The sequence below is a fragment of the Phoca vitulina genome, unplaced genomic scaffold (genome assembly GCF_004348235.1).
Source record: "Phoca vitulina isolate PV1807 unplaced genomic scaffold, GSC_HSeal_1.0 scaffold45, whole genome shotgun sequence".
Lineage (NCBI taxonomy): Eukaryota > Metazoa > Chordata > Mammalia > Carnivora > Phocidae > Phoca > Phoca vitulina.
In genome coordinates this window covers 2,916,556-2,929,962 of record NW_022589748.1, presented here as the reverse complement: position 1 = coordinate 2,929,962, position 13,407 = coordinate 2,916,556, and the positions used below count along the sequence as shown (strand labels likewise).

The 13,407-nt window shown below is 44.7% G+C and overlaps 1 protein-coding gene across 1 annotated transcript in view; it reads left to right on the top strand.

Annotated features, from left to right (window-relative positions):
* Positions 1 to 7,041: 7,041 nt before the first annotated feature.
* Positions 7,042 to 13,407, top strand: part of BAZ1B (bromodomain adjacent to zinc finger domain 1B) — a 70,502-nt gene continuing 64,136 nt past the window's right edge. Inside the window, exon 1 of the mRNA XM_032430725.1 lies at positions 7,042 to 7,491. Coding sequence (XP_032286616.1) covers positions 7,385 to 7,491 — 107 coding nt within the window. The 5' untranslated portion in view covers positions 7,042 to 7,384. The remainder of the gene's footprint in view (positions 7,492 to 13,407) is intronic.

Here is a 13,407-nt window from a genome sequence, read left to right as displayed (position 1 = left end):
AAGTATACAGCTCAGTGGCACTAAGTACATTCACGATATTGTGCAGTCATTACACAGAGGCCAGGAATCCTGTCTGTCAGGAGACAGGCTGGCAAGGGAGTAGACCTCTACATAGAACCTCCTAGAGTGTAGTGTAGTGAAGTGCTGGAGTGGAGCCCACGAAAGAGCGTGTGGGATGATGAAAAAGATGTAGTAGAAACCATCCTCTTCTCTTGTTGACTGCCACTTCAGCACCACTTCTCATTGATATTCTAAGAATCCAGGCCAGCCATTTCCAGCAGCATCCCAGAATCTTGATGGGGTAAGGGTTAGAGAAGAAAAAGACAAGAGGAAGCATCAAGCAATGACCACAAGTTACAAATAATTCAGAAAACTGCCTCTGGGTATCAGTAGGCCCAATGCATATGCACATTTGAATTATTAAGAAAAATAGATATGAGCCCGCTAACTAAATTCATTGAATATGAATAAGCACAAAGGAAGATCAACAGAGCTCGATGGATTTTGCACAGAACTTTGGAGAATGGAAAAGTTGAGGGCACGGAAGCAGATTTCCATGCCTTAGTTATTGGTCGTCTTGGAAAATGGCATTTATTTTACAAATACTTGTTGCAAGTGTATTCTGGGTTCTCTGTATGTAAAGTACAACCGGGAGACAGGTGTCTGCTTTTCAGGAGCTTACAGTCTGGTGAGGTAGAGAAGGAGCATGTGCCACGGGGGGCAGAGAAGGTAGAGGACTGTGAGGGTCCAGAGAAAAACTTGGAGGTTTTGAGATCACAGAAGGCTTACAGAAGAGGTGGCAATCGAGGCTGGGCCTTGAAAATGTTCTGTGGTTATGAGGAAAGACCACTCCGGGCAGGTTAGCATGGGCAAACAAATGGAGGCAGCGAAGCACTGGGTTATGTGTAGGGAGTAACCAGGGAATTGGGTTTCTATTTTCTCCAACTTTTTGAGACTTTTCAAAACTACAGAGAGCTGAAAAAGATAGTTCAATAAACTATGTCTACCCTTCATCTAGATTCACCAATTACTAATTTTTGGCACATTTGCATCTCAATACACGTTTCTTTCTTTCTTTTTTGGGGGTGGGTGGGTGAATTACTTGAAAATAGGTGGCTGTCATTCTGACACTTTAGCCCTGAATACTTGAGCCTGTATGTCCTAAGAACAAGGACATTCCTCAACATGACCAGAGTATCACCATCATACCCAAGAAATTTAACAATGATACAATAATAGTATTTAATATGAACATATTTAAATTGCCCCAACTGTCCCAATAATAGTAGTAGTTCCTTTTAGCCCCCGTCCCCAGATCCAGGATCCAATCCATTCATTGCATCTAGTTCTCATGTCTCTTTAGTCTTTATGTGTATATGTATGTATGTACGTATGTATGTATTTTAAAGATTTTATTTAATTATTTGATAGAGTGAGTGCACAAGCAGAGGGAGCAGCAGAATGAGAGGGAGAAGCAGACTCCCCGATGAGCAGGGAGCCCTATGCAGGGCTTGATCCCAGGACCCTGAGATCATGATCTGAGCCGAAGGCAGATGCTTAACCAACTGAGCCACCCAGGCACCCCTATTTATTTATTTTTAAAGATTTTATTTATTTTAGAGGGCAAGAGGAGGGGGAGGGACAGAGGGAGAGGGACAAGCAGATTCCATGCTGAGTGGGGAGCCAGATGCTGGTCTCGATCCCAGGACCCTGAGATCATGACCTGAGCCAAAACCAAGAGTTGGACGCTTAACTGACTGAGCCACTCAGGCGCCCCTAGTCTCCTTTTAGAACCTTCTTTTGGAGGTGGGTAGCTTGGTGTCTCTCATGTCATTGATATTTTTGAAGGGTCTAGGCAGTTATTTGTAGAATGTCCCACAAACTGGATTTATCTATGTTTTTTGGTTAGAATACTACAGAGGTGATATGTATTTTTCATTGCCTGTATCAAGAGAAACGTTGTCGTCTTGTCTCATTTTTGGTAATGCTGAGATCATTTGGCTAAGGTGTCTGCTGGACCTTCCCACCTTCAGGGCGCTTTTACATAAATAATCTGTTGGGGGCTGATAATCTTAGACCATTCACTTAGACCAGTGATTTTTAGTATCCATTGATGATCTATTTCTGAATCAGTTACTTCACTGGAGTTTGCAAAATGATGAGTTTTCTAAATCTTTGTACATTCATTCATTGGCAGCCTTCTGTAGATAACAGATTTCCCTTCTCTCCACTTCTCTTTCTCCCTCCCTCCCTCCCTCCCTTCCTTTCTCTCTGAATATTACTACAGGCTCATGGTTTCCCTTTACATTCAATGTGTTAACAATCTGTTGCTGTCATTTTTTTAAATGTTCAAATTGTCCTAGATTCAGCCAGTTAGAGTCCCTTCCTGCTGGCTCCTGTGTCCTTTTGACATGTCCCCATCACTATTTGAGCACCTCCTTACTTTCAGGCACAATATTCCTGACTCACTTTGAACTTTGCCAGCCCCAGTCCTTTTTCCCAGGAACCCTGGATCTTTTTAGTGGAGAATGTATTTAGAAACCTAGATAAACCTGGGCGCCTGGGTGGCTCAGTTGGTTAGAAACCTTGATAAACCTAGTTAACTGGAGTAGGGGGTTCAAGGGAAGTTAAGACTGAGGACAGATCCCGGAGGGCCTTGAAGGCTAGGCCAAAGAGTTTGGTTTTACTCTGTTGGCTTTAGGGAGCCAACCATTGAAAGCCGAGAGCAGGGGGGTGATTGTAGTGTGCAAAATGCCATGGAGAGGAAAGAGCAGGTGGGGGACATATTGGAACACGAGAGGTTTGCATGTATTGAGAGGAGACTATAGTTCTGTCAGTTTAGGGATAGTGGTGATAGGTACATAGAAAATGAATTGAAAGCCTGAAGCAAACCAGCAAAGACAAAAGAAGAAAGGAAATGTGATCAGACCACCACGTGGATCATCTGAATAATACATAATCATAAGTTATACAGTGAATAGTGATTTAACGAATTGCAATATTTATTTTGGGAATATGATTGTGTGTGTGGTGTTTGTGGGGGATGTAAGAAGGTTAAGTCCTCAACTTCCATTCAAGAAAAGTCAACAGCTAATACTAAAACAGAAGCTAAAAAATAGCAACATGTATGTTTAGAAATACGGAAGTAAATATTAAAGAGGGCACGTTCTGCATGGAGCACTGGGTGTTATACGCAAACAATGAAATATGGAACACTACATCAAAAACTAATGATGTAATGTATGGTGATTAACATAACATAATAAAAAAAAACAACAAAAAATATGGAAGTAAATATTAGCGGAAATAGCTGTTAACCTTAAAAATAAAACTGTTCTTTATTTTACCAGCAAAAATGGGTTTATTCAGGAATAGAAAATTGCGATTCAGAATACACAGGTTACAGCAACACCATAGGCAGGTCTACAGAACAAAGCAGAGGAAACCTTTATAGAGAAAAGAGAGAAGTTGGGAAGGCTGTTATAAACAACAAGTCCATTGGTGGAAACTGGGAGTTGGAAGTGTCGTGGCTTCTCATTGGCTGAGTGCTGACTCTCTCATTGGCTGGGCTGTTACTGGGGGAGGAGGAAAGCTTTCTTCCTGTTGCTGGGGTAGTAAAATAGGGGCTTCTTCCCGTTGGGTGTGCAATTTACCAGTTATAAGTTGTGAGAGCTCCCCTTCTGGCCTCCTGATTCCATTTTAAATGAAATTTACTAATTTTAGCACAGTTTAACAATTTGAAAATGGATGCTTACGGGAGCCGGAAGTGCATGGGGGAGAGTGCCCCACAGCTGCTTTTTGTAGAACTATTTGTTGTTGTTTAAAGTACGCTTATATGTTTTCTTTTGGGAACTACGTTCATTTTACCACTATAAAGATATAATTTTGATGTAGTTTAAAACATTTGAAAAGAAGAAAGTCATTATAGTAGTAGTTTTGGCCAGAAAAAAGAAAGGCCTGAAGTAGGATGTTGTGGGGATGGCAGGAAAGTGATAGATTTCAGGCAGGTAGAATTGCCATTATCTGGTTGACCCCGTGGCTGTGGAGCTCAAGAGAGGTCAAGCCTGAGCCTGTGAGGTTGTGAGTGGGGCACTAATAGAAATGAAAACCATCCAGATAAAGCAGATGATGGAGGGAAGGAAGATGGTGAGACTGTGGGTTTGGGATATTTTGAGTTTGAAGATCCAACAGGACAGGGAGGAAAAGACTAGCTGGAACTGTCTGAGCAAGGGTTTGTGTCCGCATAAATGAAGGAGGGGTATGTGGCAGGGCACAGCTCCACATGACACAGACCACAGAAGCAGATCTTGCTGACTGAGCTCATGTCCTAAAACTACCCAGTGGAGATCCGCATAGGGAAATGTGCTATGCTCCTCCAGACAGTCTTACTACTGCAGCTAAGCACCCATAGCTGACTTGGAGCAACAGAAGCTTTGGTGCAGATACCTGGAAACTACACATTTTAATCTCTGCCCTTTTTTATTAACTTGTTTATTCAAATATTGGGAAAGAAAACACACTGAACAACAAATTTTGCTACAGTTATGTTTAAAAAAAACCTCGAGAGTTTAGTGAAAGCGGATGTGGGTTGGAACAATCCGGAAAAGGCATTAGGAAGGAAGTGTGGGATTTAGATGCCCAGAGGAGAAAAAAGTACATTTCCGACAGTGGGTAGGAATAAAGCTAAGGAATTCTGGGAATTAGAAGGAAGTAGTCCACTTGGGGCTTGCTGGGTCAAGAGCTTGAAGACTGAACAGGAAGAATAAACTTGGAAGAGTTTTGTCTGCAACTGGAGTCAACAAAAATATTAGAGCAGGAAACTGATAGTTATGTTAACTTAGTCTGTTACACTTTTTTCTTTCTTTTTAAATTTATTATTATTATTATTATTTTTTTTTTTTTAAAGATTTTATTTATTTATTTGACAGAGAGAGACACAGCGAGAGAGGGAACACAAGCAGGGGGAATGGGAGAGGGAGAAGCAGGCCTCCCGCCGAGCAGGGAGCCCGATGCGGGGCTCGATCCCAGGACCCTGGGATCATGACCCGAGCCGAAGGCAGACGCCTAACGACTGAGCCACCCAGGCGCCCCTATTATTATTATTTTTTTAAGTAAGCTCTAGGCCCAACGTGGGGCTTGAACTTATGACCCCGAGATCAAGAGTCGCAAGCTCTACCAACTGAGCCAGTTGGTACCCCCGGTTCTCCAATTTTAGATCTCTGCTTTAGCAATACTGGGGCTGGGTTCTAACCTACAGCGGCCCCAAGCGCTGAAATGATTATGGTCCCTATTCTCATGTACAATTAGCTTTCTTTGAAATATCAAATTTTTCCAAAATGTGTTTCTTAATGTTTTTGGAGTCCTTACTCTGTGTGTAGTCTGCTGTTAGGTACCTGGTCCTGCAAATGTCCATCCCTTAGTCACCTAATCTGTGCCTCTCAAATCTGTCTCCCTTGATCTTATTACATTTGGGTCCCTTGGCATCCCTGCCACAAACTACTACAGTTCCTTCTAAGTGGTCACTCCAAGCATCACACGCTGTGACCAGGTTGATCCCTTCCTTTGCCACTCTCATCTCTTGATACTTTCCACCTCAACACCCCCAAAGTTTTAGGTATGTTGTCTTGAATTTACCAAGTCGGCCCTGCTGTTCCTTCTTACTAAAACGTTCATCTGTCGTTTCTCTGCCTAGTGAAGTGCTACTTACCTTTTCACAATCAACTCAAATGCCCTGTCCTGAGGTTGCTCTTAACCCTCCTAGAAGAAATGGCTACTGAAGGAGGATGCCCTCCCATCTCTGCTAGGGGATCAGGGGAGGCTCCGTAGCAATGGCATCTGACCCGGAACTTACGTCTTACTGCGGGGGGGGGGGGGGGGGGATACTTCTCACCTCAAGATGAGAAGAAAAGAAGAAAAGGGCCTGGCATTGGCATGCGGCATGGTTTTCAGGGACACCTCGCAGTCTAACCCCTAAGAACAGGCTGGGAAGCTATGTTCTGAGGTCAGTGAAGATCTTTGGACCGAGGGAGACGATTTAATAGGGAGAGAATTATGAATGAATGTGTTTCGGGTTGTACTCGATAGCCAAACACATTGCGGACTACGTGGGTGCAGTCTGCTTGGAGAAGTAGCTGGAATGTCCTCACTCTCCAGGCCGTTAGTGCTGTTTTCCTACTGTGCACTTGGTACAGCACTCATCACAGGACTGTCCTTCCTTGGGCCTCTTATTTTTTTCAGGGCAGGCTCTTGTATTTTTTCCCTCCTTAGCTCCCAGTACGGGCCCTGAACACTGGAGGTGCTAGTAAAGGCTACCTGAATTAATGGATGTATCTTTAATAGGTACGCCATTTAATATATTTTTCCAAAGAAGCTTCTCTATTATCTTTTCCATCAAGCGCCTAAAAACAAGCATCATACTAACATCCAGGTCTCAACCAGAAGAAGTTAACTTTGGGGTGAGCAATGCTGAGGCTCCAGCTGTCCTTCAGTAGAACCTCCGCGTGGATAAGGTCTTGGGTTTCTTCCCGCCAACCCCTCCTCCCTTCCGCCCCACCCGCGCATCCCCGGGCGTGGCCGAGCGCGGCGCCTTTAAGGAGGGGGCGGAGCACAAGTGGAAAGACAAAGCCCCTGGCCGCGCGCTCCCCCTCCCCCTCCGGCGCACCACACGGACAGTGGTGCCCGGATGTCGGTGTCGCCGTCGGTGACAGATGGCGCAGTGTCTGTATATGTTAAGGGGCTTCTCTGGCCTGACCTCTTTGAATTCCAGGCCTTTCGGTCCCCCGCTGTCCCCCATTTTCAACTCCGCTGCTGGAGGCCCGCAGGCCTGTCACCAGCGCTTACATAACGTGACCTTTCACCTCTTCATACTGCCCTCTAGTGCGCTGCAACCCAACTACGCGGCCGGGAAAGGGGGTGGGACCCAAGCGCAGAGCGGCAGCTCCCCTGAGCCAATAGACTGTGAGCGCTGATCAGCTCTCCGCCTATTGGAGCATTCGCCACCGGCGCCACAGGGGAGCAAGTTAGTGTGTGCGCTGGCCGGGCGGGGGGGAGGAGGGGAATCTCCCGCCATTTTTCAATAATTTCCTCCGGTGCAGCTGAGGAGGAGTCGTGACTGCCGAACGCGGGGACCCGTAGCGAAGGTTGGGCCGGAGGCTGCCGGGCGGCGCGGCGGTGTGCGTGGGAGTTCCGTGTCCTTGCGTCCCGTTGCATGGCCCTCGCGCGGCCGCGCCAGCACTGAGGGAGCCGACTTCGCGCCGCCCTCTCACCCCTCCCCTCCCCCACCCCACCCCCGGGAGCCAGGCGCTCGCTCCGGGCCGCGGGGCCTAGTGTTGCGCCGCGGGCTCTCCGAGGAGCTGCCACCTTCCGGGCCGCTGCCACCTCCGCGATGGCGCCGCTGCTGGGCCGCAAGCCCTTCCCGCTGGTAAAGCCGCTTCCCGGCGAGGAGCCGCTCTTCACCATCGCGCACACTCAGGAGGCCTTCCGCACCCGGGAGTATCCTTTCCAGCCTGGCCGCCAGGCCGCCCGCGGGGTGGGGCGGGGTGGGCCGGGGGGCTCGTCGGGGCCCGGAGGGCCGCGCAGCCGGCGCCCGTGGCAGCTGTCAGCGCGCCGGCCGCCGGCGGGCCTGCATCTCGAGCCGGAGCTCGAGCCCGCCGTTCCGCGGGGTGGGGGCGCGGGCCGGCCCGGAGCCCCGCGCTCTCCATCCTTTCCCCGGCTCCGCACTTTGTCCCCGGGCCTCGCTTTCGAGGAGCGGCCCCCCCTGCCCCCGGGTGGCTGTAGGCCTGGAGTACGGACGGGAGAGGGCTTTCTCTTTGCTGCTTTTTCTTTCTTCTTAAATTAAACCTTCAACTTAAGTTTTTGAAATTGTACCCACGCGGCCTCGTGATCCGGCTTGTGCAAGATTTTTTGTGCGTTTTACCCGGATCTCCGCGGGGGCTCTTGTGTTTTTCTCCTCCGGAGTGGAGACTTGAGGCTGGTGATGGACTGACAAGATTGTGAGGCACGTAACCAAGAACGAATTTCCAGACGTAGGGGAAGGGGAAGAAAAAGTTATCTTGGAGGAGCTGATGCCTGCCTTCCCCGGCACGCACAGGTTTGAAATGCTGACGATTTAGAAGGAGATCGGTATTTGTTTTTAAATAAACATTTAAAAAATACGAAGGCATACTTAAAGTTTTTATGTTGTATCTTAGGAATAGGAGACTGAGGTTTTAAAGAAGACGCATTCTCTTTTCTAATCGTTGAAGGTTCCTTGCACAAGCTCAGAGTCTTTTAGTTGTATGACTTATTTACTTCTTTCTTTTATGGATGCCAGATGAGTCCTTTTTGAAGCTTCATTGTAAAAAAGAAGTAGATTTCTGAATCACGCTTTCTTTAGTGTATGGAAAGCTTCAAGACTGAAGGCCACTATATTACTGAGTTTCATCAGCCCTTTTCCTTTGGAAGGACTGGATTTCTTAGTTTCTCTTTGCTTGCTTGCTTCCGTATGGGAGGAAGTGCCCAGGTGAGCGATGTCATTTGATTTCATTTCTCTTTGATCCTCTCTTTAATACAGTCTTTTGCAAGATAACCTAATTCTTGTTCTCATGCAGTTTGTGGAGTTGGGTGTTTACATACAAAAGGACCTGGAAGGTGAGCCTGTGCCATAGGACGGCTCTTGGAGAATTACAGCTGTAGCATCTTGTAGCTGAAGTGGATCTTGGGGATGGTCAGGTTCTCCTGCCTCGTTTGCCAAGTGGGCCCAGAGGGTTGAGGTTGACTTGTTAAAGGTCAAACACTGAAATGATGAAAGTCAGGGGTAGAATGCAGTACTTTTCTAACTTATCCCTGTAAGTAAATCCAGAAAAGAAGGCAACTTCGGTGTCAGTTTGTGGTGTGAGGTAAGGTGCATTTCAGGGAGGGGTTCAGGTGGTAATCTGGTTCTTTTTCTTGTCCTGTTAGGACTTCTGGAAAGCTTTGGAGAAGTACTCCAGCTACACTGAATACAGCATTATTCTAACGGAGTCCTGCTTTTTAATTTTTATTTTTTGAGATATTTAAAAACATTGGTGGGGTAAAAAATTTACTGTGGGAATCTGCCATATCCTTTTCATGTGTTATTTAAATACCATTTTTTGAGCACTTGATGGGTACTCACTAATATTATCAGATGTTTATTTTTCACGTCTGGTTCTAATGTAGTATAAGGAACACCCAATAGAGACAAGCTCAAAGTCTGTGATAGGTATTGAGCCATGTAAAAAATGGCTATAGATAGTTAATTTAGAACGGGCAGCCCAGGCCTTTTTTTATCGTTTACTGAAATCATTGAAATGTAATGATCTATATGAAGAGATTCTGTTAATGATGACAGTTGAAAATTGAAACCTGAAACTTTTTAAGTGTTAGGTATTTTTAAAAAATTCATTTAAAAAATTTCCTATACTGGTATTTAGAACCCTTTTTAACAAAGGAGTTCTTAAATTGCGTTGCACATTGAGGGGGAAATTGCTTCCTTGGGAATTTCTACAAGTGGAAGCACTTCGAGGATGGTTTTAAACAATTGTACTGTGTGGTTGGCAGGTTGGCATATTTATTAGGCTCTTAGTGATTTCATAGAGAACAAGTATGTGGTTGGTTAACAGCTGCATTTGAAGTATGTTGTTTCTGCTTCTTAATTTATATTTACAATTCTGTTTTTAATAGAATTTGATACTTGAATTTTCTAACATCTACCTTTTGATTGCACGTATATGCAATAGCAAATCAGTGAGATATTTTATTAACTTAAAGCTGTAAGTGTTGGTATGTTCTTGAAGGCATTATTGTACCTCCTCATTAAACTTATAGTGGTAGTTGGGAATGATGCACACCTTTAATGACTGGGTTCTATACATTGATGATTATGTTTATTATATTATAGCTTTGAATCTATGGTACATTACTTCCTAGGTTAGTACTAATGCAGTACATTAGATCTTCCTTGGAAAGATTAACTTCATCAGAATCAATTCTTGATGTGATTATCTGGCAATAGGATAATCCCAGTGGCCAAGTCAAGATGGGTTTTGAGGAGGAACTGAAGCTACAAGCAACCTGCTGTGGGCTAATGTTTTTGTTGTATTGCTTTAACTCTCCTTCTCTGTAAAGCTTAGAAACAAGTATTTCATAACCTTTGTAGCCTCGATATATGAGAGCTTTTAAATGGTGTGATGAGGAGGGGCTGTTAGAACACAGTTAATGTGGCACTAGGCAAGAGTGACTAGAGCATGTTTTAAGAGTTGGACTTAAATTGTAGTTGCAAGCCAGGATTTTATTGGACATTGGAATAGTGAGTTCTTATGTTGATTTTTATAATGTAATTTCTTTAAAGAAGTTACACTAAATGAGAACTGCTTTTAACTTGATGACAGACTGTTCCAAAGACAGAAAAGAGGATAAAAAGCAAATCTTGAGTTGGTGCTTTGTCATTTCACATAGAACTCTTAGGGTTATAGTTATTCTTATTTAACCTCCATACTTTTCTGGGCCACTTCCTTTCAGGCTATCAAGTACTTTATTGAAAGAAACAATCCTTACAAGGCTAAAGAGAACAAAGAAACAGCATATTGTGGTAAGGAGGTAGCTCTTGAAATCACAAAAAAGTAGATGGTAGTGAAGATATATAGGATTTGAGAATATCTTGTCATTTATAACTTACACAGTCTTTGGAGAATTGCTTTGACATTTTGTCTGCAATTATATGTGCAACAGTGGCTGGAACATAAAAACCTCAATTGGCATTTGCTCTGAGTAGTTATTTGAGTGTAAGTGACTTATTTTGGTAACCTAAAATCTGAAATAGGATTTGGAGGCAGCTGACCGAATATCCTTGTAATAGGCTTTTTTTTCCCTTGATTTTGACTCTTTTCGCTCTTTCTCTTAACATAAGTCAAAGTAATAACAAGAACAGAGTTACATAAACTTAAAAATACCCAATGTTGGGGTTGTAGGAATTTTAGTTTTGAACTTTTGAGATTAATCTTAGGTGACTAGTCAGTTTTTTTTTCTTTTTAAGATTTCATTTATTTATTTGACAGAGAGAGACACAGCGAGAGAGGGAACACAAGCAGGGGGAGTGGGAGAGGGAGAAGCAAAGCAGGCCTCCCGCTGAGCAGGGAACCTGATGCGGGGGCTCGATCCCAGGACCCTGGGATCATGACCTGAGCCAAAGGCAGACGCTTAACGACTGAGCCACCCAGGCGCCCCCATGACTAGTCAGTTAAAATTGTCATGTATTGTTAGAGGGCATTCATTCATTCCTAGATGTAAACCTTATTAGGTAGATAGTGCTGTCCAATAGACATATAATGTGCCAAATAAATAAAATCTTTTTTTTAATAAAGATTTTATTTATATATTTGTTAGAGATAGAGCGAGAGCACAAGCAGGGGGAGCTGCAGAGGCAGAGGGAGAAGCAGGCTCCCCGCTGAGCAAGGAGCCCGATGCGGGCCTAGATCCCAGGACCCTGGGATCATGACCTGAGCTGAAGGCAGACGGTTAACCAACTGAGCCACCCAGGCGTCCCAATAAAATCTTTAAAAAAAAAAAAGGACGCCTGAGTGGCTCAGTTGGTTAACCGTCTGCCTTCAGCTCAGGTCATGATCCCAGGGTCCTGGGATCTAGGCCCGCATCGGGCTCCTTGCTCAGCGGGGAGCCTGCTTCTCCCCCTGCTTGTGCATGCACTCTCTCTCTCTGAAAAATAAATAAAATCTTTAAAGAAAGAAATATAATGTGAGCCACATGGGATTAAGGGTTTTCTAGTGGCCACATTTGAAAAAAAGGAAGACAGGTGAAAAAAAGGACAGATACATTTTTCTTATTTCAGGACCCAGGCTGAAGGAGCAGTCCTTGTCTCTAACATGCTTTTCTAGTGGCCAAAAGACCTGGAGGATACCATGATGGCTTTTTAAGCCTCTTGGTGGTGGCATCTATCCTATCTGGTCACATCAGTTTGTCAAAGCAAGTCACATGGCCAAGCCTAACCTCAGTGGGGAGGGGATGGGCATTACTCTTCTCTGAGACACTGCAAGCCACAGGGCAGAGGGTGGAGAAGTAGAATCCTTTTATAGAAAGGAGGTGACTATATGGAAAGAAGAATGCAGTCTACCATATTTCGGGGTTCAGGGAATGTTTCCTGGGGAAAGTTACTTCTAAGTTGAGATCTAAAGTATAATCAGAATGTAGTTAGATGAAGAGTAGAGGACTATGCTTTTTGAAGAGTTTGTGAATTTGAAGGTTCTTGAATTTTATTTATTTATGATTTTATTTATTTATTTGACAGAGATATAGCGAGAGGAAGCACAAGTAGGGGGAGTGGGAGAGGGAGAAGCAGGCTTCCCGCTGAGCAGGGAGCCCGACGCAGGGCTCCATCCCAGTACCCCAGGATCACGACCTGAGCCGAAGGCAGACGCCCAACGACTGACCACCCGGGTGCCCCAGGTTCTTGGATTTTAAAACTTAAAAAAAAAAAAAAAATTTTTTTTAAAGATTTTATTTATTTATTTGAGAGAGAGAGAATGAGGGACAGAGAGCATGAGAAGGAGGGGGGTCAGCGAGAAGCAGACTCCCTGCTGAGCAGGGAGCCCGATGCAGGATTCAATCCAGGACTCGATCCCGGGACTCCAGGATCATGACCTGAGCCGAAGGCAGTTGCTTAACCAACTGAGCCACCCAGGCGCCCCGAATTTTAAAACTTGAAAGAAGTTTTCTTTTTTTTTTTTTTTTTAAAGATTTTATTTATTTATTTGAGAGAGAGAATGAGATAGAGAGAGCATGAGAGGGGGGAGGGTCAGAGGGAGAAGCAGACTCCCCGCTGAGCAGGGAGCCCGATGCGGGACTCGATCCCGGGACTCCAGGATCATGACCTGAGCCGAAGGCAGTCGCTTAACCAACTGAGCCACCCAGGCGCCCCTTGAAAGAAGTTTTCTATAGCTGGAGTAAAGAAGTGGGAATGGAGATTGAGCTGCTTAGTGGGGCTGGACCACATAGGTCCTTGGGAGATAGGTTGAGAAGTTTGGACTTTGCCTTGAGTTTATGGGAGGCTGTTTACAGATTCGAACAGGATAGAAGCAGGTTCTTGGGAAGCTCACTGTGGCTGCAGTGTTGAGAATGGATCTGCAGCCTAGAGACTAGTGGCAGCTAAACTAGTGAGGCCATTATTAAGTAAACTAGGCAACAGGTATGGGGGCTGAACAAATTTACTAGCCCTCGAGGAGAGAAGTATATAGATTTCAAAATAAATTAGGTAGATTTGACGGGATTTGGTGATTGGCAAGGAATCAAGGATAATGTTTTGGTTGTCATTTGGTTAGTGGGTCATTCTCAGATAATAAGAGAATGCTGGAAGAGGATCTAGTGGTTTTTTTTTTTTTTTTTTTTCTTTTTGTTTTG